Source organism: Vidua chalybeata, chromosome 17 (assembly GCF_026979565.1).
Source record: "Vidua chalybeata isolate OUT-0048 chromosome 17, bVidCha1 merged haplotype, whole genome shotgun sequence".
Classification (NCBI taxonomy): Eukaryota; Metazoa; Chordata; class Aves; order Passeriformes; family Viduidae; genus Vidua; species Vidua chalybeata.
This window is the reverse complement of record NC_071546.1, coordinates 3,707,571-3,733,108: the sequence shown is the minus strand read 5'-3', so window position 1 is coordinate 3,733,108 and position 25,538 is coordinate 3,707,571. Positions and strand designations below refer to the sequence as shown.

At 43.1% G+C, this 25,538-nt stretch overlaps 1 protein-coding gene across 1 annotated transcript in view; it reads right to left on the bottom strand.

Annotated features, from left to right (window-relative positions):
• The window catches only part of PTPRT (protein tyrosine phosphatase receptor type T), a 442,398-nt gene that overhangs the window by 131,300 nt on the left and 285,560 nt on the right, over positions 1 to 25,538 (bottom strand). The window contains exons 8-9 of the mRNA XM_053958427.1: positions 23,485 to 23,781; positions 22,115 to 22,224 (exon numbers count right to left, since the gene is read on the bottom strand). Of these exons, the coding sequence (XP_053814402.1) occupies positions 22,115 to 22,224; positions 23,485 to 23,781 (407 nt within the window). The remainder of the gene's footprint in view (positions 1 to 22,114; positions 22,225 to 23,484; positions 23,782 to 25,538) is intronic.

Sequence of the window (25,538 nt, the reverse complement as noted above, 5' to 3'; positions counted from 1 at the left end):
TTTTATGGTGCTGTAATCAACTTCCAATCCACACAAAAAACATTTCAATCACACTTTAAAAATGTTTTGCAAAACTCTTGGCATAATGCACTTGCTGTACTTCATTACACTTGCCTGCTCTTGAGTTCCAAACAGGAGTGGAAAAAGATACTTCCCTGTTCCCTTTTTTAATAGTCTATTGGATTTTCCTACTACTTCATCTGTAGGAATATTGTCAGCCATGAATTTCGTTTATTGGACAATCCATTAGATTGGTTCAACTCCCTTTCTTTTGTTCCCCATATTAACAGCAATATTCTGAGCACTCTTCACTCCACCCTTGGGATGCTCCAAAGATACTTTGAATTGCTTTAGGTGGCATTAAAAGTCTTCACAGCTCAGAGTCTCAAAGGATGAACTTTAAAATAATCCAATTTATTTTTCCAACTCCCCTTTTAGGATCGCTCTGCTGCTTCTTCCCTTTTGCTAATGAGATGTAAAAATCAGATGAGTCTGGCTAGCTCCACCTCTCCTTCATAAGTAAGGAGAAAAACCTCCATAAAAATTGCACCTCAACTCTTTGGAGACTCTTTTGGAGTCCTCCCCCTTTGCAAAGGTGTCCCCAGGAGCACACCTGGAACCTGCTCTGGGTTTGTCCTGCTTGGTGCAGCGTTGTTGAGTTTTGTTTTTTTTTTCTTTCTTCCCCAGGGATTTTTCCAGCTTCTAACTGCTTCTGTTACCTCTGTTTCTTCAGGGAGGCCCCAGCCCTGATAGGTGTCCTCCTCACATGGGATCACCAATTAACGGAGTCCTTGCTTCTTTTTTGCCAAGGTCAGGATTAAATGTGTGGGATGGTATTTCTTGTTGGGACTCAGATGTTTATTAGTTCTTATCTATGTCACAGTCTCACAAACCCTGAGTTCTACAGCACTTCACTCTAACAAGCTAAGAATGGAGCCCTATCCCTCTTTCTAGCAGGCCTTTTAAAGATAAACTGTCCAATTAAGAAATGACACCTAAATTATTTTTACTTTTAACTCAATAACCAATCACCCGTGCCCACAATTTGGGCTTTTTTATCCAATTACACAAAACGACCCAAACCCAAGGAGAAGAAGGTGAAGAAGGAGCAGCCTCCACCCTAAATCCTCCATCTTGCTTTATATACATGACTATATTCTAAACCCTTAAATTCTAAGTTTTCCACCCTGTGATATCTCACACTTCTATCCAAACTCCACACCCACAATCCCTGTTCTATCAATCAATTTTGGAAGCCTTCTCCACGGCCTCAGGTCAAATGCAGTGTTCTCTTGGGGGTCAGTGCCTGCCAGCACAGAAAGTCTAAAATTCTCAGTAACCAGGGTTCCAACACAGTGCTCTGCATTCCCTGCTTTCCCCAGAACTCCAGAAGTGTTTGGAGAGAGCAGAAGGGGAAGAAAGCAGCTTGGCTCCTCGGTGCCACTGTCGCCCCGTGCCAAGGAAAGCCACAGTGCCAGCACCTCTGCTGGGCCAGTGTGGGGCAGGGGCAGAGCTGCGGTGCCTTGATGAGCAACCAGAGGAAGCCCCGAGTTTTAATGTGCCCTGGTGAGGAGGTGACCAAGGTTAATTGCTGCAGATGCAGACTTGGGATTCCCATGCTGGGAATTGCAGAATTAAACCCAGCCTGAATGGCTCGGGCACTTTTCAGAGCGTACTTCATTAGGTTTCAATTATAAAGCACAATTAGAGGAGCACAGAACAAGAAATGGTGGATATTTCTTCCTCTTTAAGGCATTTCTTTCTCTCCCACACTGTCCCACATAGCCAGTCACTGTGACCCTGAGCTGTGCTTCCCACACTGCAGGATGACTGCAGCAGGGCCAGGGGAGGAAAAGGCAGGAATCCCCTCAGGCTCTGACTCCAGACTTCAACAACCCCAGGCAAGTACGTAAAGGACACTTAGTCACAGTGATTCATGCAGCAAATCATTCTGATGCCACATTCTCCTCCATCCACCCAGATCACACTTTTCAAATCCTAACAGAGTTTCTTTATATTTTTTTTCTGGGTGTCTGAGACACTGCAAACTATTTTAAAGATGACTAAAAAACAAGCAAGCCAGGATAATTAAATTTGCTGTACAGTGGTCTGCACCTTCATAAAAAATATTTCAGGGAAAGAAAAGTAGTCCAGGGGTTTCCACAAATCAAAATGGGTAGAGGATATACTAATTCCTGCAGGACTCACATTACAGACTTCAAAAATCTAAATGCCACCACTAGAAAAGGGATGTCTATTTGTGGTCAAGCTTGAGTTGTAATTTCAGCAATAAAACCCTTGATCAGTGCAAGCCTTTATTTTCTGATTGTCTCAAGTGATTCATGATTTCAACCTCAAAGCCTAATAGTGGTTCAGCCTCAAAGAACATAAAAATAATTGCATGTTATTGGACATATCAAAGCTGTGAATAAAGTATATTGCACCAGCTTCTTTTAGCCTGATTTCAGGGTTTTGCAGACGCTTGAAATGAGTTTTCCAAATCTGGTAAGTGAGTTGAAGATGGCAATAGGCTTCAAATAAAAAGTGTCGAAATATTATGCTTACCCATACCTGAAAGGTAAAATACATTCAGGTAGTTGCTGCCTAAGCTTACCCTGAAAAAAAAAAAAAAAAAAAAAAAAAAAAAAAAAAAAAGAAGAAGAAAAAAAAAGGCATTTTATAGAAGGAAAAAGGTCCTTTATTGACAATTTGAGCTTGGTACAAAGTATCATTTAAATAGACTTAGCAGCTGCTCCTGGACTTACTGGAGTATTAGAGCCTTTCACTAGCAAGTATTCAGAATCTGAATAGGAATAACAAGAACACAAATTTGAATGAGACTCAGCTTCAGCTCCCACATCTAAAACACAAGGAGGGTGGCATCAAAATGTGGCAAATTAGAGTGCAGACACCTGGTCCTGAAAAGTCACGCAGAAAACTTAGTTTATACTGCTTTGCCTTATTTCTCATCAAAATAATTTGGAGGCTTGAACATGAAACAGATTTGTGAATTCACTAGGGAGCCAGAGAGAGTCATCACACAGTAATGGAAAGGCAGATTTTTTTATTGACTCAAATTAAGGGTAATTTATTGGAAAAAAAAGCCACAATTTGCATGAAAGCCGTTGCTGAAAGACGCAGCAGTGTAAGTGTGTTTTGATCTATTTGACTCAAACACACACACACACAGGCTGGTGGGTGCAGAGAGCAGCAGCTCTGCAGTCACTGCAAGAGAAAACCAATCCGTCCTGAGCCTTTGCTCAGAGACAGCTCAGTCCTTTGGCACTTCAAGTTTCTCTCCTCTTTTACTCCATCCCAAGTGGTCTGGTCATTCTTATCCTCTCTGACCCTTCCAAGCAATGAAATCTATTTGTCCTCTGGCTTCAGTATCTCCCAGGACCCCCAGTCAGTGGATTTGGTCCTTAAAGTGTGAGGAGCCTTTGTTGCACAGTTCTTGGAAACAGAACAAGCCTGAACCATCCCAGGGAGATCAGGTTACCCCAGGGGACAGCGGAGTGTAGGTCTCAGACCTAAAAGCATTGGTGTTGTCTAAATCACAACCATCTGCCAAGGGAAGCCTATTGCTCCATGGGGAAGCTGCTGTTCTTCCAGATGTGGCATTTCTCAAACGAAGATCAAATCTTGATGATAAAACTGGGCAAACTGTGATATTACAGAAATCACAGCAATCTTGGAGCAACTCTGGCTCCAAATGTAAACATTTCCTAAACTAAATGCTTCATCTTCTTTTAATTGCTAGATTCCCTACAGCCAGAGTTACAGGGATAGGCTACTAATCCCAGAGTTTAACTGGGGTGTGGGTTGGACCAAATGGGCACTGCCCAGGCTCCCCAGGGGATGGGCACGGCCCCGAGGCTGCCAGAGCTCCAGGAGCGTTGGCACAGCGCTGCCAGGGGTGCCCAGGGTGGGGCTGTTGGGGGGTCTGTGCAGGGCCAGGGGCTGGGCTGGGTGATCCTCTGGGTCCCTCCTGATGCCTCAGGTTTTAGTTTTTATATTTTTCAGATTCTGTGCTGCTTTAGTGTGTGGGTCTGGGCTTGGTAAGCTCTCTTCACAGAGTGGGTAGACAAAACAATTCCTTCTCTAGCTGGAAACCCAAAGACAAATGATCCAAATCTCAGGCCCAAGAGCACAAACAGCGTGGGCTGAAGAGAGAAAAACAAGGAGGATGGGACTTCATGGGCTAAAGCTGGAATGGGACAATGAACTCCAATGTGCAAATGGAGCAGAGCTGATCAAAGTGTGAGACCCCGTGACCTGTTGCACATTTTGTGACCATTTTGGGTTGTGCTTCCCAAGGTGGATCTATTTGAGGCCTCTTAATAAATCCCTACTTCATTCTTTAGCCCTGTCTAGTCTCTGTTCTAGGTCAGCCTTCCCAAGGCATCACTCCCAGCTCAGGATATTCTGATTGTTTCCTCATCTCCCGTGTGATCCTAACCCCATCAACCCCACCTGGAGCACTGGATTCCCTTCCCCAGCTCTTGAGACAACCAGGCCGTTTCTCCTGGAGCTCCTCACTACAAAGCTTCCATGTTTATGAGGAAATGTGCTGGGAACAGCCAAGTGTAAAACACCAGCATTCCCTGCCTTCAGCACACCCCTGGCTGCTGTCCCTGTGTCACTCCACAGCCGGGTTAGCAGCGATGGCAGTGCTCTCTGTGAACAGGCTCTTTGTGCCACGTTCACACGTTATTGATCTCTGTGAGCTAAATTTTCCCAAGGGATTTAAGCCAGTTTTCATCTGCGAGAGCACGCTTGGAAGGCTTGGAGATTTGAGAGAAGCAATTTCTCTCCCCCAGCCACAGAGTGGCTCCTTTAACACATTCCCACATTTGCATTTTGCCATTTGCATAGGCACAGTTTAATGCCAGAGCAGCACGTAAACAGGACTGTTAGTTTTATGAAAATCTGACTTTTGGGGGGAATTGCTTTGTACAAAACAATAGTAAAAAGCAGGATCCAAAGTAAATCTTACAGTGAAGGGAGAAAAACCCACTTATTACAAGACTAGGAAAACTGCATGAAATGCTGAGGAGCCTCTTACAAAGGCAAATTATCCCACAGCGTAGATGGCAAAGGGATCATTTACATTCCCAGTTCGTAAAAAGCAGTGATTAATACAGCTAGAGAAAATGTAAAATTTAATGAGTAACTGAAGTGTTCAAACAAACTGCTAGTTTAATAAAGCAGAATGACAGGGCCAAAGCTTTGGGAATAAAATCCCAAGGTTCTGTTAGCAGAGAGAAAATTCATGGATGGAGTGAGAAAAAGAAAAGGTGATTTAACATCAAAGGAAATAATTACTCTTCATCTAAATAAGAATTAGAATGAACATTTATATTGTCTTTTCTTCCCCTCTGAATGTCTCCAAAACTCTTATTTATTTTAGTTTACATACTTACCTAATTAAAGCTCTAAAATAATATAAATTTTTATGGGCCATTTTTGGAGAAAACCAGCATAACTAAAAACAGTCCCAGGCACTTTGAATATTGCATCAAGCTTCTGTTGGTTTTCATGGTGCAATTTTTATTTAAAAAAAACTGCCTCCTGCTGAATAATTACAATCTTATTTTTAAGCAATTTTTAAAAAATTATTCATGGATCGGAGACTTTCATTCTTAATGGTTGAATTTAGCAATAACCTGCATTGGAGTTGGCAAAGAAAATACTGAACCAACGTCTCAGCTGATGCAGAGGGGAAACCTTGGTGACGTTGTGCTCTTTGTGCAAGCTGTGTTTGCAGGGTGCTTGACCTCTGCAGCTCCAGCCCTGCAAATCCAATTCCTACTCCAAGTGCTGAGCGGGGTCCAGCTCATCTCCTGTCTCTCCAGTGTTGGCTCTGCAGGCCAAACGTGCACTGCTATCTTTTTTACCCCGTTTTTCTGAACTGAGCCACACAACCCCAATGTGAGCAGCCTGTGATGAAGGGTCAGGGAAGCCCAGGGTGCTGCTGGGCAAGGCTGACAACAACTCCTCACTGAGAGCTTTTCACTCCTCACAATGTTCAGCTAAAATGTCTGTGATAAAGACAGTCCAACTCCTTCTAGAAGTATTACTTTACTCAGATATTTCTCACTACAGCATCTTCCTTTCCCAACAACATCCACCTACTACATACAGGCTATGCAACGTGGTCACAAATAGATCCATGGCGAGCTGCTACTAATAACTTGCATTTTGCAGCTCCACATATTCAGCTATTAGAGTGAGAGTGGTGAGACAGATCTACCCAGAGCATTGCAAAAGTCAAGATGCCCTCTGAAAACATGCCCCTCATGGGAACAACTTGACCCCAAAGTGCCAAGGTGGACAGATACAAGACAAGGCAGGATTAAGGGTTCTCTAGGAGCCCTTTTGGAAAATACCACTTTGCATTCAGGCAGCATTGTCATCATAACCTCAGGATCTCTCCGATAATTAGGAGTTTCTCTGTGAGGATACAGCCAGGTATTTTCATTCCAGGTGTGTTTGTCATGTTGGAAGTATGGTACAATGAGTACTCTGAGTGGGAAGAGAAGTAATGGCAGTACAAGAGCACAAGCCACACTCTGACACAAAGTCATTATTTCACAGTCACTGATGTCTGCATGACTTGCTGCTCACAGAACTCATCTGCAGAGAGAGGACTCTTCCCACTCTCACAGCAAGGACTGGCTTAGTTTCAGACACTGGGTGGTTTGTGGGCTTTTTGTTCACCCCTTTTCACTCCCCTGTACAGTTACTTTTATTTTTACTGTCACATTGGCAAAAATCAATGCACTGAGAACACAGCTGCTAGAAACACTTGGACAGCTCAAGGTCCCCCCCACAGACTCTCCCTTTGCAGTGTCTGTAACACCCAAAAGAGCCTAAGGAAATGGCAGCATTTCAAGGGACAAACCAGGAACAAAAGAAAGGAAGAAAAGCCAGTTTTAGTGCAGAGACCCTAAGACTAGCTCAGCTGGTCAGAGCCTGGTGCTAAAAACACCATGGTTGGTGGTTCAGCCCCTGTAAGGTCCATTCACTTAAGAGCTGAACTTGATGACCCTTGTGGGTCCCTTGCAACTCAGATCATTCTGTGATTCTGTAAAACTGATGATCAAATTCTAAGTCTCCTGTTATTATATGAGTCTACCATTTTAATACTTAGAACTTCGGTGTAGAGTGCACCCAAAAATTCAGCAGCCCAGGCAGTTCTTGCAGTGTGTGTGTCCTGACTGAAAATACCTCTGTAGATATCTCTCTAGATAGGTATCTGCAAAGAGATTTGGCTAATTGAGCTACAAAACTTATCTAGCCATCACTTTAGCTTCCAAATTTTGAAAAGAAGGCAGGAACCCATCATCTCTTCTGTGGTCATCTCTTGTCCCCGCCTCAAAGCTGTGACATTGGCTCCTGAACACTGCAGGTTCTTGGCAGTGACATTAATTTTAATTTAATATCACAAAACTGCATTGATGCTTAGCAAGAGCCCCAATCCACTAAAGCATATTTCCCTCTAGGGACTTGGGCATGAAAAGGAAAAGCTGCTGAACAGAAGGCAACATATCTTCCTCTACATTTATATCCAGAGACATATCTGCCTGCAATGGCACATAGGAAAAACAAGTGTCACCTCAGAGAAGAGCTCTTTCATCTCATCTGTTACCTTCCTCAGCAAAAAATGGCTCTCTGAGGGGCAGACAAGGCTGAATGGGTTGTACCAGATTGTTTTCAGCTGCAGGCAATATTTATAATCACTAATTTATATGCAGAAATATTTATAAACAGTAAATTTAGAGACTGTCATTTTGGCAAAAGCTGCACAAGCCATGTCACAGAGTGTTCAGCCCAAATCCTGCATCCCTTTAAGTGAGAACAGGATGCAAAGTGGTCCTTCCATAAATTATTAATTATCCTTTATCAGTATGAAGACTCAGAAACATCATCAGTAGGAGCCACCACATCTTCTGAAGGCAAGTAAATGAAAAATAAAATTCATCTCTATCTTCTGAAACACCACCTCTTCCAACAGTTACTATGGAGCATGAAAGCTGTCCACTGCTTTTGCTGTTATTTGATTTCCCTCCGTTCCCCTGGGGAGAGGGTAAGAGACGAGCACTGCACGTGGTGCCAGCACTTGGGTGCTCGGGGGCAGCACGGCTGCATTTTGCTGGGAAGGCTCACAGCAGGCAGGGATCCTAAAGGGATCAGTGCCATCCAGCAGGAGCACTTCACTCCCTGAGAGCTGCTGTCAGTTTTCTCATCTACACTGACACAGCTTATACGTTCAGAAAAGACCTGTAGTAGACTGGTGAGGACTCTGAGATCTCCTGAGCAGATGGCAATTCTGCCAGTCTCATCCAGGACTCAGCCTGTTCAGCACAGTAACACAGAGATCAGCAAACTCAAACCACAATCTCTTACCCACCTGCACACAGACTGGCAGGAGTGTCAAATCACTGCTGTCTAGGTCTGTACAATAAATGCTACTATTGGTACAAAAAGGTGGCTTTCTCCAAAAAGCAGATGCTACCACTCCTGAAAAACCCACTATTGTGCACAGCATCAGTTGGAGAGTTATTTTCTTTCTGTGCTTTCTGAAACACTGAAACATCAATGTGGAATTGCACACAAACCTGCCTCAGCAGGTTTCAAATCATCTATCAAAACTCTGCTAGGTTTATCTTATGCTTAACTGATTAGTCACAGCCAAGACTTCCACGAGCAGTGTGTGCCCCCAGCACATCATTAAGGATTATGTTCACACATACCCTGTTTAGACAGCACTGTGTTAAATCCCAGCAAATAACTTGGTCACTGAGATGTGCGTGGAGCCCATGAGGAGGGAAGCTGCTAAAACAATTATGTAATGACGTGAAAAAGCAGTGGGTAAACTGCACATCTTGATTCTTCCTGGGCATGAATGCTTCTCTAGGGCTTCCTCTTCATCAGATTGCTGGGAAAGAAAAGAGCCACTGCTACCATGTTTCCCTATTAGAAATGCCTGATACACGGACATCGGTTTTGTCTCACACCACTGAGGAGCTCAGGGTAAAGGCAAACACCAAGATCTCCGTGCAGCAGGCAGAACTGCAGCTCATTGATTGTCATCCTTCCCTTGACAACTCCTAGCAAACCACGGTAGCTGCAGGGAATTTCTCCTGGTCCAGAAAGGCTGCTCCAAAGTCCTGCAAAGTCCAGTCTTTATCTAAACGTGTCAGCAAAGCAGCCAGAAATAGATGTCCCTCTGCTGCCAGATTACACAACTTAAACCAGTAGCAGGTAACAAAGGCTTTCCTCAAAAGTCTTTTACAAGCAGCTTTCTTGGTACTTATTACCATGACAGAGGAAAAGGAGAGTCTAAGAAACTCAGCTGGCAGCATGGCAGACCTTTGCCTCAGGCAAAGCAGAAGGAATTCCCCTGTTCCCAGGTCTCTGCAGTTTATAGCCCAGGGCTGTGTCTCGTTACTCCTGCCCAAGCCAAGGTTGCTACAACCTCAGTGTCACTCCAGCACAGACTTGTCTCCTGCTGGCATCTCCTCTGAAAGCTGGAGCCCTGGGTTTATCTAGCTGGAAACCTGTTCTCTGCTAGAGAGAGGTTTGGAAAGAAGAAAGAATGTTTCTGGAGTGAGGGGCATTGCAAGACAGATTTTATAAAATATAATGAGACAGAAAGATTAGAGTGTGAAGGAAAGGACTGCATCCACCCAGCAGCAGTGATTGCTCAGCAGCAACATGGATGAGTTCACAAAGTTCACTTGTAATAAGGATGTCGGATTGGTGAGGATGTAGCTTTTGTCTGGATAACCTGAATAATTTCTAATTTGTCTGTGGCCTAAATAAGAAAATGGCAAATTAATAATGCTGTATATGCATTTTTTTCCTCTTTAAATTTAGTGCAAGTTCAACACTGTCACAGAGACAAAGTCAAAAAGCTCAGAAAAACCTTTCAGCTCAGTGGAAAAAGGAACTTATCAAGTACTAAAAAGAAAAATATTCTAGACAGTAGCATGCAAGAGTTCTGTATGCATGACTTGTGTTTGGATTTCTTGTCTCCAGTAGACAAACTAATAATGATTGGGCAGCTACAAGGCCCTTGTGCTCTGTGCAAAAGAAAATAAACAAATAAACCCCATCACTTCCCAGTGCTCTGCTGCCATGGGAAGAGCTGGACCATCACATTCACATGGGACCTGTTCTGGGCAGGGGCTCATGGAGCAGGAAAACCTTGAGCTCGCCCTGCAATTTGAGGAATGACATTCCTGTCCCTTGAAAAGCACCAAGGTGTGAGCCTCAGGGAAAATCACTCATTCTAAATAAGACAAATCTGGATAGAAGCGTGTTTTGCTATTTCAGCAGGGGGAAGTTGTTTTGTTATATTTGATTATTAGATATTTTTTAGCTTGTGTCCTCTCTCCAAGATATGGGCCTTGTGGAAGCATTTTAAGGATGACAGCAATAGCCTTCTTTTCTTGATTCCTTCCTGTGAACTGTACAGTTGGCCCTGAAAGCTCAGGGCTTAATGAATCATTTCCATCAGCAGAAGGGTTTCAGACCTGAAATTCAGAGTGACCCTGAACTGGGAACATTTCAACACAAAATACAAAACTGTCAGACATTAAATCTTCCAGGGACAAGAGTCAAGTGTAAGAAAGGGTTCTTGGAATTTTCACTAGTGAGCTGATTTTTGATTTCTTTTGAATGAAGTTTCACTAATGTTGAATGACCAAAATATTCCTGAAATGTGGGAGTTAGAAATGGGAATTAAATTCTGTCAAGACATGACCAGACCTTCCTTGCAGGGATCTGAAAAAGAATATCCTTCATTGCCTCAGGACTGTTCTTCACAGCATCTTCTTTTTTCCAGCTCCAGAAGAGAGGGGAGAGGAGCTCTACCCAAGAGGACACCACATTTACAAGACACTGGCTGGGTTCTTTTCCCTGTCAGACTGCAGCTCCTTTGATCACCACCTGGTCATCACCACTGCTGGCTTTGTCATTCATCCAAGCCCCCTTGCACACAGCCAACAGCCTGGGCATCTTTCTCCTAAAGCACCACTCACTGGGTGACTGGGAAAACAAAACTCAGTTGGCTGATGCTGCTATGCTCTCAAATTCTGATTTCAAGGTGATTTGTGCTCCTTTCCTCCTTGCTTTGCAGGGATGGGAGGGGAAGCCAGAAGCTCTTTGTGTGCTTGGAGCCAAACAAGGAATTAACTTGCCCACAGAGTGTGTGCTCTGGAGTGCAGGAACATCAGGGGGACAACCCATTTCATGGTTCCAAGAAGCTGATTGAAACACGATTACACAGCGAGCCAGGGGCTCTTCTCCTCTGAGACTCCCCAGCTGCCTGTGCTTCCTAGGAACAATTATTACTGCAGGTGACTTCAGATTGCAGCTGGGATGGACTTAGGTTCAATCTTATCAGGGAGTTTCAGACCTTTTGGGCTAGAGGACTAAAGTTAATTGCAGCAAGTGTGGCACAAAGGGAGTAATTTGAAGGAAGTTATCTTCCAATGACAGGGAAGAGTTGGTGAACAGGTTAGTGAACGATCCTGATCCTTCTTCAGTGCTGGAAAAGTAAAGAGCTGAAGAATGTATTTTACGATCAGATGAATGGGGACATTTTCCATCTTAAAACTCATTTTAAGCCGGGCAATTATTGCACTTACATCCTTCCCCAGCCCACTGATTTTCACCCAGGAAATGGGAGGAGCCAAAGGCCTTTCCTTTTTCCATTCTTGTGCTACTTCTTTTGGGATAAGGTTAAGGCAGAGTTAATCAGCATTTGCAAGTTATATTTAAGGCTGGCAACACGTGAAAGACTAAAAGCCCTGCAGAATAAAATCCTTTAATTGAGTCACAGCGCAAGCACAGCATGGCTGGTAGGAGTATAAAAAGCCAGAGCACAGCTATTCATTAGGAATGAATATGGAAGTTAACCTAGGGAGACCCCGGGAATAAAAGAGGCCCATTGGCTCCCTGGCCTATTTACTGAGAGCCACGTAAACACGGGGCAATTAAACCTGAATACAAACACTGGCAGCACAGCCAAGGCAGGTCAGAACATGGTCCTGCACCCAGTCTTGACCAGGACCAGGGACAGCAGGGCTGAGAAGTCTCTTCTACTCTCCTTTTGCACAGACTCTTTCTTCCTCTTCATATTTCCTTGGGTTGTTATAGCTTTTTGGTTTTTATAAACAAAGCCAAGTTTAATGTCTGTGAGAAAAGTAGGAAGAATGGACTAGGTAGCAAAGCAATTGGGAGTGCCTCAGTAATGTATTCAGGCTATTAAGGATTTCATTAGGTTTACTAAAAGGTCATTAATGATAAAATATCTTCTTTTATTTTACCTACTTTCTAAACATTATAGTCTATTCTGCCATTCAAGCTTGCACCCCACTGACATTAATTAGCATTCTATATATTAAGGAGAGCTTTTAATGAGCTGTTATTTCATATGATTTTATTGGAGTGCCTCATTGTTCAGCTTAATAGCAGAAAATGACAACTACAGAAATTGCTTTGATAGGACTGCAGCATTGAGGCAGTTATTCAATCTCCATGCTTGTTCCTCAGTTATTCCTTGATGCTGAAAGCTCTGCCTAAAACCCTTCATTGTGGTTGGCCATGATACACAGGGTGTAGGGAAAGCTGTGGGCAAGGAACAGCCCCCAAAGCACAGAGTGGGGTGTGAGCAGCATCACACACAGCTGCTGGGTCTGCTGCACAGCAGAAAGCAGCAGCAGCAAGGCCCACATGTGTACAAAAAGGTTTGGCCACATTTATAGATCAAATAGTCTTAGCTCTTACTGTAGCTGACAATTGTGAGATGGTGTCGTTTCAGTCACTTGAATCTTAAGATATGTATTTGCATTTATTCTCCAAGTCAAGTGTCTGCCTCACAGAATGGTTTGGGTTGGAAAGGACCTTAAAGATCATCCCAGTTCAACCCCCTGCCACCTTCCACTAGGCTAGCTTGCTCCAAGCCTCATCCAAGCTCACCCTAAGTCACTTTTCCCAAATTCAGAGCAAAGCAGGTGAATTGAGAACAAAAGGAAGAGTTGTTCTCCCTGTGCTAAAGTCTTCATTCTTCTGAAAGCCATCTCACCTTCAGTGCCAGCAATTCCACCTGGACAGCAGGGAGAGCAGGATCAGGGAAAGGCAGTAACCAACCAGGAAAAAGGGGAAGGAGAAAGGAGGCGGGGGACTCAAAGTGACAGAAAGTGATAAATGAGCAGGGCACAGAAAACTAAACCCAAACCCATCCTGTCCACTGGATGGCAGGATCACAAAGACTGGCTCTAAGACACAAACACAAAGGACAGCAACAAGGTGAATTTCCCAAAAGGAGCCATGCATCCACACATCCATACTGCTGAAGGTGATGCAAAGATCACCTTGACTGGCTTCTCCCCCTTTACAAAGTTCCTCAGTGGCAACCATTAACAGGATGAAACCACCACCACACCTGAATTATCCAGGCGTATGTGTTTTCTAAATTAAACATCACTGAAGATGAAATAGGGAAAAAAACCCCAACAATCTAGGAAGGAACTGCAAACATGTATCTGCAGTTTGCCTTCAACTTAGCTAACTGCTACATTTTGGTAAACAAAATAGTGCAAGATGTGAACATGGAGTTGTTAAAGAGCTTTATAGTATTCTAACTGCACAGGTACACTGCCACGTGAAAAGATGAGATGGAGGAAATGGGATTAAGGATCAGCTGTTCTCCTCAATGAACAATATAGAGAAGAAAGAAAGACTGAAATTGTATTTTTTTTCTGGAAAAAAAAAGCATTGGAAGGCAGAAAGACAAGATGCTGATGTATCTACAAAAGGATGTTTTAAAATTGGACTTCATTACAAGAAAGAATAAGTTGGAGTTTTTTTCGGTTCTTATCATTTAGTTTGGCTTAGAAAAAGCGCAATATGCACACTAAAATAATTCAACTCCTAAAAAAAGTGTTGCTGTAACCAAATATCTTCTCATTTGCATGGGATTTATATCACTGCATGTCTATTGGCTTCAAAAGAACAATAAAAAGATAATCAAAGAAATTGTTGTGCTCAAGGGACCACATTATGGTTTTATTTCTGAAAAGCTTGATCAAGCAATTTTTTTAAAACAGTTGATTCACTCTATTTATAACAAAAGTATGCTACTTACCTGGAGGTTGTAATACATTTGAAAAACCCTGACATCTGAGTTTCTCAGAAAAACCCTCTCATTTTCTTCCTAAGATGTTACTGGAAACCACAGGATTTTAAAAAGCATCATTAACAAATGCTCCCAAGTTAAGCACATCTTGCAAGTAACAGCAAATGAATAACACACAATTAAGAATCCTATATAATTTGAAGAAGTTTGTTCAAAAGCTCTTTGAGGTGCTTATTCAGAAAAGCATCCCTAATTAGGAAAACATTTAAACATTCCCTTAGTTTAAGGCTGTGCTAAAGTAACTGGGACAGGGAGGAGAGGAACAGGAGCAATAAAAAACTGGTGTTTTGTTGGGACTACCTAAAATCAGAGGCCAGACAAAATTAGGGAATAAAAAGCAGTTATATTTATTGAAGGGCCTTCAGGTACATTTTGGGCAGATGAAGCCCCCCAGGGGCTACACCCAAAAATGGACCACAGGTCACTGGTTTTCACACTTTTATAAGTTTGGTCCATTTGCATATTGGGGGTTCATCTTCCAATTCCAGCTTCAGGTAATGAAGGCATTGACCCCAGGTTTGCTCCCCCAGCTCACTTTTGTTTGCATCTCTCAGGCCTGAGGCAGTGAGGGGTCCTTGATTGCCAGGCCTGGAGAGGAATTGTTGTGTCTGCCCAAAATGGGAAAGCAGCAGCTCACACTGGACATGGAGTTTAGAGTTCTACACTAAAGAACTGCAGCGTTACAAATACATGGAGAATAGAAAAGCTCAAATCCTAAGGCATCAATCCAGCAGGCTCTTTCCAACAAGGAGTAATCCCTGAGTAAACCCCCTGCCTGCATCTGGAGCATCCTCCCTGCTGCTGCTCTCCTTAGCTGGGGAGGCAGGAGCAGCCAAGCAGAGCCAGCATCCCGGGACGTGCCAGGCAGACAGAGCCCAGCCTAACTCCTACCAGCTCCCCACAGCACCTCAAACCAACGCAGCTCAGACTAACCCCAGTCTTGCCACGGCATCTGATGTTTCCAAACGTGAGGGGAAGGAAAGCCATCCTGTCCCACCAGAGCAACAGCTGCATGTGTTGCCCTCTGTGTTATTGCAAACAGGCAAATTGTGCTTTCCCTGCAGGGACAGAACACCCTTGGTGTGGCAGGAGGGTCACTCAAGCACATACTCATATTCTGTGCTTATAAACCCTATTTATTTATTAAAATTGATTAAACAGCATGGGGGGGAGGGAGGGGAGGAGCTCTCTGTGGGGTGCCACTGGTTGTGGGGTGGGGGAAAAGATATTTCCTGTGACTTTGGGATGCTCAAGTTTCACTGGAAAGCTGTCTGACTGAGCCCTGCCTTGTTCTAGGAACAGAGCCACAGGATCTGTGACTAACACAGCATCCCAAGCTACTGAGAGAGCGAGCAATGCTCCCTCAGTAGAAGGATTTATCACCCTTCTCACTTGCCAAGAAATAATAATAAATCAGTGCAATCAGCACCGTTCATTTCCCATATTCTGGCCTGAATCTTTATTAAGTGGAGCCCAGAACACTGGCAGCGTTTAACCAACCTGCTCACCAAGTGCTCAGTAAATACTACAGTCAGCAGGCATAAAAGAAACAATTTCTCTTCAGCCAGCCCAGCCCTGTTCCAGGGCCCTTCTGTGCTAAGAGCCATAAACTCCAGATCTAATCGAGCTGGGTGGATGTGAACAGCTCTCGTTACATGTCACTGAGAGGGTGACACAGCCTCCGTAGGGCTGACAGAGCTTCAGACTTGAACAGATGATACATGGCCACACACTTCCATTGCTAGTTTAGATCATTAAAGAAGTCTAATTCAATACAGCACAGATACAATAAACCCTTTATTCATGATGTAATCAACTTTCATGGACTCTGGACAAACAAGAGATTACATCTTATAAATCCAGTGTCAGAGGCAAACAGCATTAGTGCTGCAAATGAACAGGGAATAATTCCCAACAATGTCCCTGCAGATGAGTGGTAAAGCCAGGACCCATGTTTAATTGCTCACTGCCTGCATTTTGAACCCTTGACAGGGTCTCCAGGATGTTCTGCTCACGTTCAGCTAAATGCAGCCCCGGCTGTGTGTGGCACGGCCCAAGGCAGCGAGTTTAAGTGAGAAAGCTCCATCCCAGGAGTCTCCTGCATCCATGGAATGCAATCGAGAGGCTGTAACATGATTGATTTTCATGGGAACATTCAAAGCCACTTCTCACTGAAGGCAATTTCCGACAATTGTCATCTCTCCACTATTTCAACGGTAGAGCTTTATATGAATTGGTTGCAAGATTTTGTGGTTGTTGCTTTCCTTCTTGTGGGAGCCATTTTTCACCTTTCACAACCAAAAAAAGCCCCCAAACCCTTTAAATAAACAAACAAATGACTAAGCCAAGCTGAGTTCCCAAACCTTGCAGCTTTTTCCGGGGAAACCTTTTTTCTTGCAACACCTTTTAGCAGGAAAGATTTTATCTAAAAAAAAAAAATCTGGTTTCCTGAAAAGAAAAGGACTATGAATAGAAATAGATGCATATCCCTGCAAAGCTATCACACCAGATAATCCTGCTTTCTGTTATAATAAGCATGCACTTTCAGGGTTCATGGGTGGAAGAAATTTGTTTCCACCTTTTTATAAATACAGGCAATGCATCCCACAAATATTGACCTCATGCAAGACGCTCTAAAGAGGCAGTTTGCGTGTAATAACCTCTCCTGCATTGCAAAAGGGAGTGAGGTGATGGAGAAGAAATGGCATATTGGCAACTGGCGAGATGAAGAAGGGCAGACTGCAATTTTACATGGTAACTAAGAGGATCTGTAGCCTCTGAAGTGCAATTTAAACTCAAATCCACTGGGATTAGATGTACTAGGCTCCAAGCATCCCATTAAAGAGCTGAAATCGTGTATGAAAGTCCCTTGTATTATTATTCCTGGCATCAAAATAGAGATTTACAGCATTTCAGAGACAGTGACTGACAAAACTAGCTAGTTAGAAGCTGTAAATACATCCTTATTTTTCCCCAAAACCACCAGGGATTTAACAATCATAAAGATGAAGACATAAGAGATTACAGGACTGCACCTTATAATGTTTAAAAAGACAATTTGCTGTTTCAACATTGCCTTTAGGCACGGCTCAGCAGTCCAGGGAGCCATTTTTCCAGCCAAGAAGTCGAATATTTGGGATCCACCCTTTAAATGCTGTTAGGATTGCAATATCCCTAAAAATGCCTTCCCCCAAGCATTGTGACAAGTACTTCAGACAGCAATGATAGGTGGGTTTCTCTTTCTTTCTTGTTTAAGGGTGACATATTCTAAAAGCCGATAATTCTGAGAAATGGAATACACACAAAAATGTATTTACAAAGGCAAAAGCCAGCATCACTTACAGAGTGCACCTGAAAGCTCTCAGCTGCCCAAAACAGCAAAATGAAGATATAAAGTTTTGTTTACTTAAATTTTTTAGATGCAAGTTTGCATAAAACATACATCTAAAACAATCTCATGTCATCTAAAACCAGAAGAATTTTAGTGCCAAAGCTGATCCATGACCTCTAAATTAGATTGCTTGCCCTTGCAGCCCAATGACAGTGTAAGTCTGTTTGATAGTAGTTTGCTTTACACTTAGGAAAAAAAAATTAAAAGGAATAAATCTTTATTGCATGTCTTTGTACACAAAGGTTTTGAAGCTGAACTCCTACACAGTGTGAGGACAATGAGCAGAATTTGATTATTAGGGATTTTCAAGCAGAACAGCTTTTCAGGACTGGTTAAAAAAATGTAAAATAAAAATTTCAACAAGTCGTGGTGCTTTCAGTCTGCCAGGACACTGACTGTGGGGCAGGATTACTGAGATATTACTGAATTGTGCCACTCACAGGCTGCTCCCAGAGACAATAAGGACAATACCAGAGCAATAGTGCCTCTTCCGTGAGTGTCACATGCAGAACCATCTGTGTGGAGCATTTTATCCAAACCTAGGAACCAGCAAAGCCCAGCTCTGCTGTCAGCTGGGTTTCTGAGCACAGATTGGTCTGCCTGTCTCCTGTAGGTACCGACACACCTTGAAGCCACCTGGGGACCTATTAGAGGCTTTAAGCTTTCCCTCTGTTGCTTCCAACAGCAGCTGTGCATCTCCCTGGCTTTCCTGATGGACAGACAGACTGACACCTCCTGTCTCACCACACACCTGTGAGCTTTGCTGGGCTGTCCTGGTGCCTCAGGTTTCAGCTTTTATATTTTTCAGATTCTGTGCTGCTTTAGTGTGTGGGTCTGGGTTTCCTACTAGGAATGGTGGGCTCTCTGCACAGAGCAGGGAGACAAAACAATTCCTGCTCCAGCTGGGCACCAAGGACAAATGATCCAAATCTCAGCCCAGGAGCACAAACAGCGTGGGCTGGAGAGAGAAAAACAAGCAGGATGGGAGTGCCTGGGCTAAAGCTGGAATGGGACAATGAACTGCAAGGTGCAAATGGAGCAGAGCTGATCCCAGTGAGAGCCCCCGGGAGCGCTCGTGCATTTTGGGACCATTTTGGTTCCTCTTGGCTGCAGCCCTGGCTGGGCTCTGGTGCTGCCCAAGGTGGATCCATTGAGGCCTTTTAATAAATCCCTACTTTATTCTTTAGGTCTATCTAGTCTCTGTTCTAGGGCAGCCTGCACAAGGCATCACCCCAGCACCCCAGAATGATCTCTTCTATCCTCCCTTTCTACCCAGCTCATATCCCAATCCTTCCAGCACTGATTAACTGATTTGCAATTCCCAGAGCTTTCCAAGTTGTCTTGAACAAGAGGTTTCTGCTCCCCAGAAAGAGACTGCAATTAGAGAAGGATCTAGAACAGCAATCACAAGGGATCTGAAAAAGTCCCTCTGTTTAAAAATCCAGCTGTTTCTGTACCCAGTGAAACAATTAATTCTGCAACTGAACACAGAGGGGGTTAAACCACTTTTAAATGCAACACTCTTGCTTTGTTAAAAGGCAGCAATAGCATTTTGAAGGAAAAATACCCATCAGAAGAGACTTGCAGAAGTCAAAAAGGTTCATTAAGGTCCTTCCATTGTGTTTAGGCTCTCAAGAAGTATTCAGTCATTATGAAATTAGTGCTTCTGGCTGCCAAAAGACTTGCTGAAGGTTGTGCTGCTGAATCCCAGCCCAGTTGGCACCCAAGCAGGGGATATGAAAACTGCAACAGCAATTTGGGTTATAGGGACATCTGGCAGGGAGCTGCAAGAATGATTAGGGACCTGAGAAAAAAATCAGTCCCAAAGGGAAGCAAGTGGGATGTAAGTAGAATAGACAGCATGGTTATTTTGAAGCATTTTAGAAGCTTATAACATTTTTTTAAAATAGAATTAGAGGGAAAATACAATATCCAGATACAATGAATCAGATGGTGATGGTGGGGAGGGAACATTTACTTAGGAGGAGAAGGTGGGGTTTTATTTGTTTTTATTAGGAGGGTTTGTGCCCAGAGGGGTTTGTGAGACTCTCAGTGGCACAATTCTTATGTGTGAATTTAGCCAGCTACCTCCAGGTGTAATGCAGGACCTGACACTACTAACTCAAGTTCATAAAGTGATAATATTTAATAAATATTTTGCAGGGTTTTTTTCTTCTTTAATAAATGCTCACAGGCCTTTGTGGTTTCTTCTCCCTAATAATAGCAACACAATTGCAGAGCTTCCAGAGAGCTGCAAATTCACTGGAAGATCACTGAATCTCCCAGGATGGAGCAGAATTCCCAGTGACACCAGTAAGAGTGTACAGGAATTGTGTGGATTCCATCTGCCTGGATCCCCATGTTCCAAATGAAGCTAATCACCCAGAGAGTGCCCTGGCCACCTCTCCAGGTTGAGCAACTGCTCTCCTGTACTTTTATCTCCAGCTGATGGACTTGTCTCAAGCTTCCATGGACAGTGGAAAGCTTCTGTGGGAATTTTCATAAGGAAGGAGGGACAGGAATGGACAACATTTTCGTCATGACAACATTTTCATCATGACAACCTCCAGGCACTCTGGTTCTCACGGTGTTTCTAGCACTTGGATGTTCATCCTTTTGGAGGTGAGGGGGAGTAGGAAAAGGAGGAAGAGTCTGAATTCACCTTGACTTCTCTTTGTCTCCAGCTGCCAAATATGCAGAGAGTCGTTATCAGAAAAGAAAAATTTGTTTGTGTCTCCTCTGAGACTCGAGCAATGATATGACTTCAGGGGCAAAGGCAGTGTCATGATGCATCACAACCCTGCAGGCATTAAAGTGTCTCATGCAGCTGCTCTGCCAGAAAAGCTACTCAGATTGCTGAAGTCCTTTCAACAAGCTGAGCCCAAGGCAATATTTTAGTAAGAAAGTGCTTCTTTAAAAATTAAAAGGAGTTATTTTTGCATCATTTGCATCATTTGACTTGGGTCATTTTAAATATGTTCTGTTATAGGTCACCTGTGTTGGCAGAAAAAAATGAACTTGTAACACTCTGTTCAGATTAATTCCTTTAAAACACATCCAGGTTTATTGCCTAATTCCTTACACAGACACCCTAAAAGACCACGAAATGATGAGGCTTGGTTGTATTTTAGCACTAACAGATGATTTGCACCCTGCAAGCATTTCCATAAGAATCTCAACAGTGACCAACAGTGACTCCAGACTTAGTCAAGGATTTCAGCCCGGCTGAAATGACACTAAATTAGCAAGAGGAAATGCTGTTCATCTGTTCAGTGTTGCTGTGTCAAACTCAGTCTGGCTTTTGTGAGCCAAATGATGACCTAAAAGTGAAGTTAAAGGAAAAAGTTTCATCCGTTGCTCATGCTGGAGTGTAAGATCTCAGTGATGTTAGACCTGCTTCATTTTTCCCATTTGACTGTGACAGAGAGAGCCAGTGCTAGTGAGGACATCTGGAAGTGACATGTCACAGGACATCCTGTCCCAAATGAGAGGCTGGATGGGAAGAGGAAAGGGACAGAACCTCATCGGTGGTGGCAGAGCTGCTTCTTGCACCTGTGGCTTTTCTAAAGCAAGTTTGTACAAAAAGCACAAAAGAGAGAGTGAAATATTGGTTCTTGCCCCTCTGTGTCAGAAAATGCTGCACAAGCAACAGTGAGGGGTTTTATGTCACCATAAAAACAAAATTATTTTTACTTTCTCTAATCTTACAGAGGTAAATACTGAGCCCATAAACTGGGCTCAGCCAGTATTGGTGCATCACTTTCTGCTATTTAATCCAAGTGCCTTTACCTTCTCTTGTAGGACTGTATTTCATTTCACATGATCCCCTAAAGAGTCCCTCCTCTTACATTCCTGTTCCATAAATTTGGGTGTACTTGACATTAGGGAGAGTTTCACCAAGAGCACATGACAGCAGTAGCACTTTCTTACCTTCACAAGAAACACCACCTCTGATAAACTCTATAATCACATTTAATTGCTTATTTCTCTTCCAGCATAGGATGGTCAGTGATCATCCCATAACCTGCTCTACTTTGTTTGTCATCACAGAAATTGTTGGGATGGACAAATATTATCACTGAAACATTCAAAAAGAGGTAAGAGTTGATTATCAGCTTTCTGCTGATATTGTCAGGAAGTGCTGTGACTTGGTGGAAGGCAAAGAGGAATCAGTTACGGGGTGCAGGTATAAAACCTCGCAGTGTTTTACCTCAAGAAGAAATAAAAGAGAAAGAAAACAGACCTTGGAGCTACTGCAGAAGGAAACAGGGCACCTGAGACATGGGGAAATGTGTGGCTCTCAATTTGCCACAAATATTGGAAAGAAATCTTTCTCTTTTTTGAACTGAGAATTTTTTTCAGTGGTAGCAACAGACTATCTTGAAGGTTCTTATCTATTTTAATCAATCTTCTTTTAGCACCTGCTGTGATGTCTCGGAGCTCAGGACTGGCTTAAACACACATGAAAAGGGCCCTGTGGCATGTATTCCTTGACAACAATCTGTTCTTCTCACCTCATAGAGTGTAATGATGCCATTTGTCTCATTTGGAGGCTTCCACTGAACATAGATCTTCTCTTCAAAAGGTCCTCCTTGGATAGATTCCAAAGGAACGGGTCCAGGAACTGCAGGGGGGGAAAAAGCCCAACAAAGTGTATTAAAAACTTCACCAGCTCCAGCTGCACACACATGAGACACCAAAAGGCCATCAGACAGGAAGCAGAGTGTTAAAAATAAATAAATAAAATTAAAAATTAAAATCCCTCAAGGCACTACCATTACCAAGCTACTATCAATGTGAAAGGCTTATTTTTCAACTTTTGGTTCAAATAACAATACCCTAATGTAACCACTAAATGACAAATAAAATCAGAATCCATGAAAATATGATGCTAATTTTAGTATGATTTTATTCCAACACAGCAGAGCAGCAGCAGGGAATTTAATTTGTCCTTCTCCACCCACACAAGAGCAGAACTCTCCACCTAAACAGCCAGACTGCACCTTGGCATGGAGATGCTAAGGGGCTGCACACCTTTATCAATAGGAAAGATTGATTTGCTTAGTAAAGTAACAAAGCAAGATTTATATTTCATTACAGCTACAAGGCCAGGTCAAAAAAATCCACCTACTGCAGCAAAATGTTAATGTCGTGGGAGATAACCAACTAAATGCACTCCCAAGCCTGGCTGATAAAAACCCTGCTCATTTTTCTGAAATATCTGCCATCCTTTTGTGTCTCCCCATGTGATATATGGGGCTGGAAGAGCCACTTTCAGCTGAGAGAAACTTAGGACAGCAACTTCTACAGCCCAGGCAGAGGAATTTAGTCCTTGGTCTGAAATAGCTCAGGTGGGATAATAACACTTTGAAGCTTTCCATCAATTCCTCTAGAAAACTGTTCTTTTATATCCACAGCCATTCTTTTATACCCACAATTAATTTTGCTTCTGAGATCTCTATAAAATGTGATGTCCAGAAGATCACCTTTAAGAAAAGCTACACCCTGGAAAAGAAGGAACTATACATTTTTTTGGAATGCCTTCTTTTGTGTGAAGGCACAAGAAAAATCAATAAATACCAGGATTGCACTTGCCCATATGACAAAGGAAGCTGCTAGGTGGTTCAGAACACCAAGAATTAAACATACAGCTCTTTAACAGCTTCTCAGACTGGTGTGTCATGGCCCGAGCACTTCAGGGACCTTTGCCCTTTCAAGAACACAGCTGTGAAATGGAAATCATTTAAAGCTACAAGTTTTACACTCAAAACAGACACACTGTCCAGAGAAGCTGCACCACTCTTGTGGGACAGAAGATTATGCTGTTATTTATGACTTGAACACGAGTCTTCCCTCAAAACCCAACCAACCAACCCCAACTCACCATCCTCCTCAGTCTGCACCACCAGCTCCTCGCTTTCCATTTTGCCCTCGGGGTTGGAGAGAGCCAGCCTCAGCCTGATGGTCATGAAGGGCCGGAGCCCCCGCAGGGTGTAGTGGGAAGAAGTCTGGATGAGCTCCTCTGCCTCGAACTTCTGCTGGTTGAAGACGTACTGGTAGTGCACGGTGAGGTTGTAGCTGTGGCAGCGCGTCACGGCGTAGCCGAAGGGCTCCCACTGCAGCGTCAGCTGCCGCGAGCGGATGTCCACCACCTCCACGTTCTGCGGCCCGTGCACGGGGTCTGGGGAGCAGGAGGAGAAATAGAAACACAATTTGATCTTTAATCAAGGCAGCCATTCATTAACGTGCTTCCTTCCGTGTGTGGAGTGTCCCAGCACTCCACAGTTCTGGATGTTCTTGTCTGTACAATGTATAAAGTGGTTGGGAAATGAACACTGGATCCACAGCTGCATTCTGGCTCCCGAGTTTCACATGGAAATCTCCTGTCATGAGGCCCTGAACAGTGGTCGTGCTCCTGATTCCTGTGAAATCTCACTGAGTTCAACAGTGGCAACAGGATTCTGTTGCAGTAAGGCAGAAAAATCATAAAGAAGGGCTTCATAAAATCAAGCCTGCTCTCCTGGAATCAGTGGCTGGCCTTGTCAAAGCTAACATTTTGCAAGTTCCCATGTGAAAGCAATCCTGGTGTGAGCAGTTCATTAATATAACAATCTATTCCTGGGTAAAAAAACAACATTCACCTGTATTAACTAGTTTTACAGTTAGAAAAATGTAAACTGTCTAAACAACTTTTCCTGCACATACACACTGAGAGTTTGAGTGACCAATCAATACAGAAAAACAACTTGTTACTAGCCAATAAAGTAATTGGCAAGAAAGCTACTGACCAACTGGAGTCACACAAGGTCTGTAAAACTGTATAAAAAGGAGTTTTGTGAATAAAGAATGGGCTTTTTCCACCATGAAGAAAATGGCATCCCATGTGATTTATTCCCATAGGATTCCATCAGGTAAGGGGTGGGGAAGTTGTGCTTTCTTCAGTCTTACAAAGAAAAAAAAATTAAAAATAATAGTAGCTGATGGCCTACTTGACAGTGCTTAATGACCTTGGTGAGTCCAGCTCTAAGTGATGCAAACACACAGGAAATGGCCCCTGGGGAAGGAATGAATTCAGGTCTCTCAGCTTTGAATTCAGCTCCATGGCCCCTACACCCTCCTGCCACCTCCAAACCCACTCTGCTCACGCTGAAGCCACGGAGTGAAAGAATCAAGACTGAGGGATCAGCTGCTGGATTTCCAACATGCCAGTGTCCCCTCATCTGCTGAACTCCTGCATGTCCTGGCAATGGGGTGTACAGGCAGATCCTGCCACTCCTGAGTGTGTTTTTGGAGTCATCTCAAGCTGGTGCCAATAAAACTTTCAGATCATCTCCACGCCTTGGTCCCATTAAAGTTTCTTTGCTCTTTATTATTCTTTCTACAGTATCTGGCTGAGGTAAACTTTGAATATTCATGTGGAGGAATCATTTTCACCTGCTGTTCCTTAATTTATTTTTAACAGCCTAACTCAAATGCTCTGACTACACTGTGCCCTTTATATAAAATATAAATGCATGTGCCACTAGACATGTAGATATAAAGAATGAAGAATGACTGAGTAAAATCAGTGTTTGAGATAAGTCAGATCATAAAAATTCTACAGATGTCAGAGTTTGTTTATCTGACATTTCTTCAACTTGCATTTGCTCTTTTGCTCAATATCTATCTGAACAAGGTAATCAGAAAACACATAATTTCACATAAAGTTTCTTAATTTATAGAACAATTCAGAGTTCTTCCCTCTTCTTATAGTCTCTCACGACTTCAACCTATGAAAAAAAAGTTTTCATGGGAACAAAAAAGTTGGAAGGATTCCCGAATACCAGTCACACCTCTTTGAGAGATAATTAAAGTGTAAAAAACCCTTCTAGTGATTCTTGAAAGTAACTCACGCACCAGCCATCCTGACTTCAATCTACTCATGCATAAGCAGAAAAT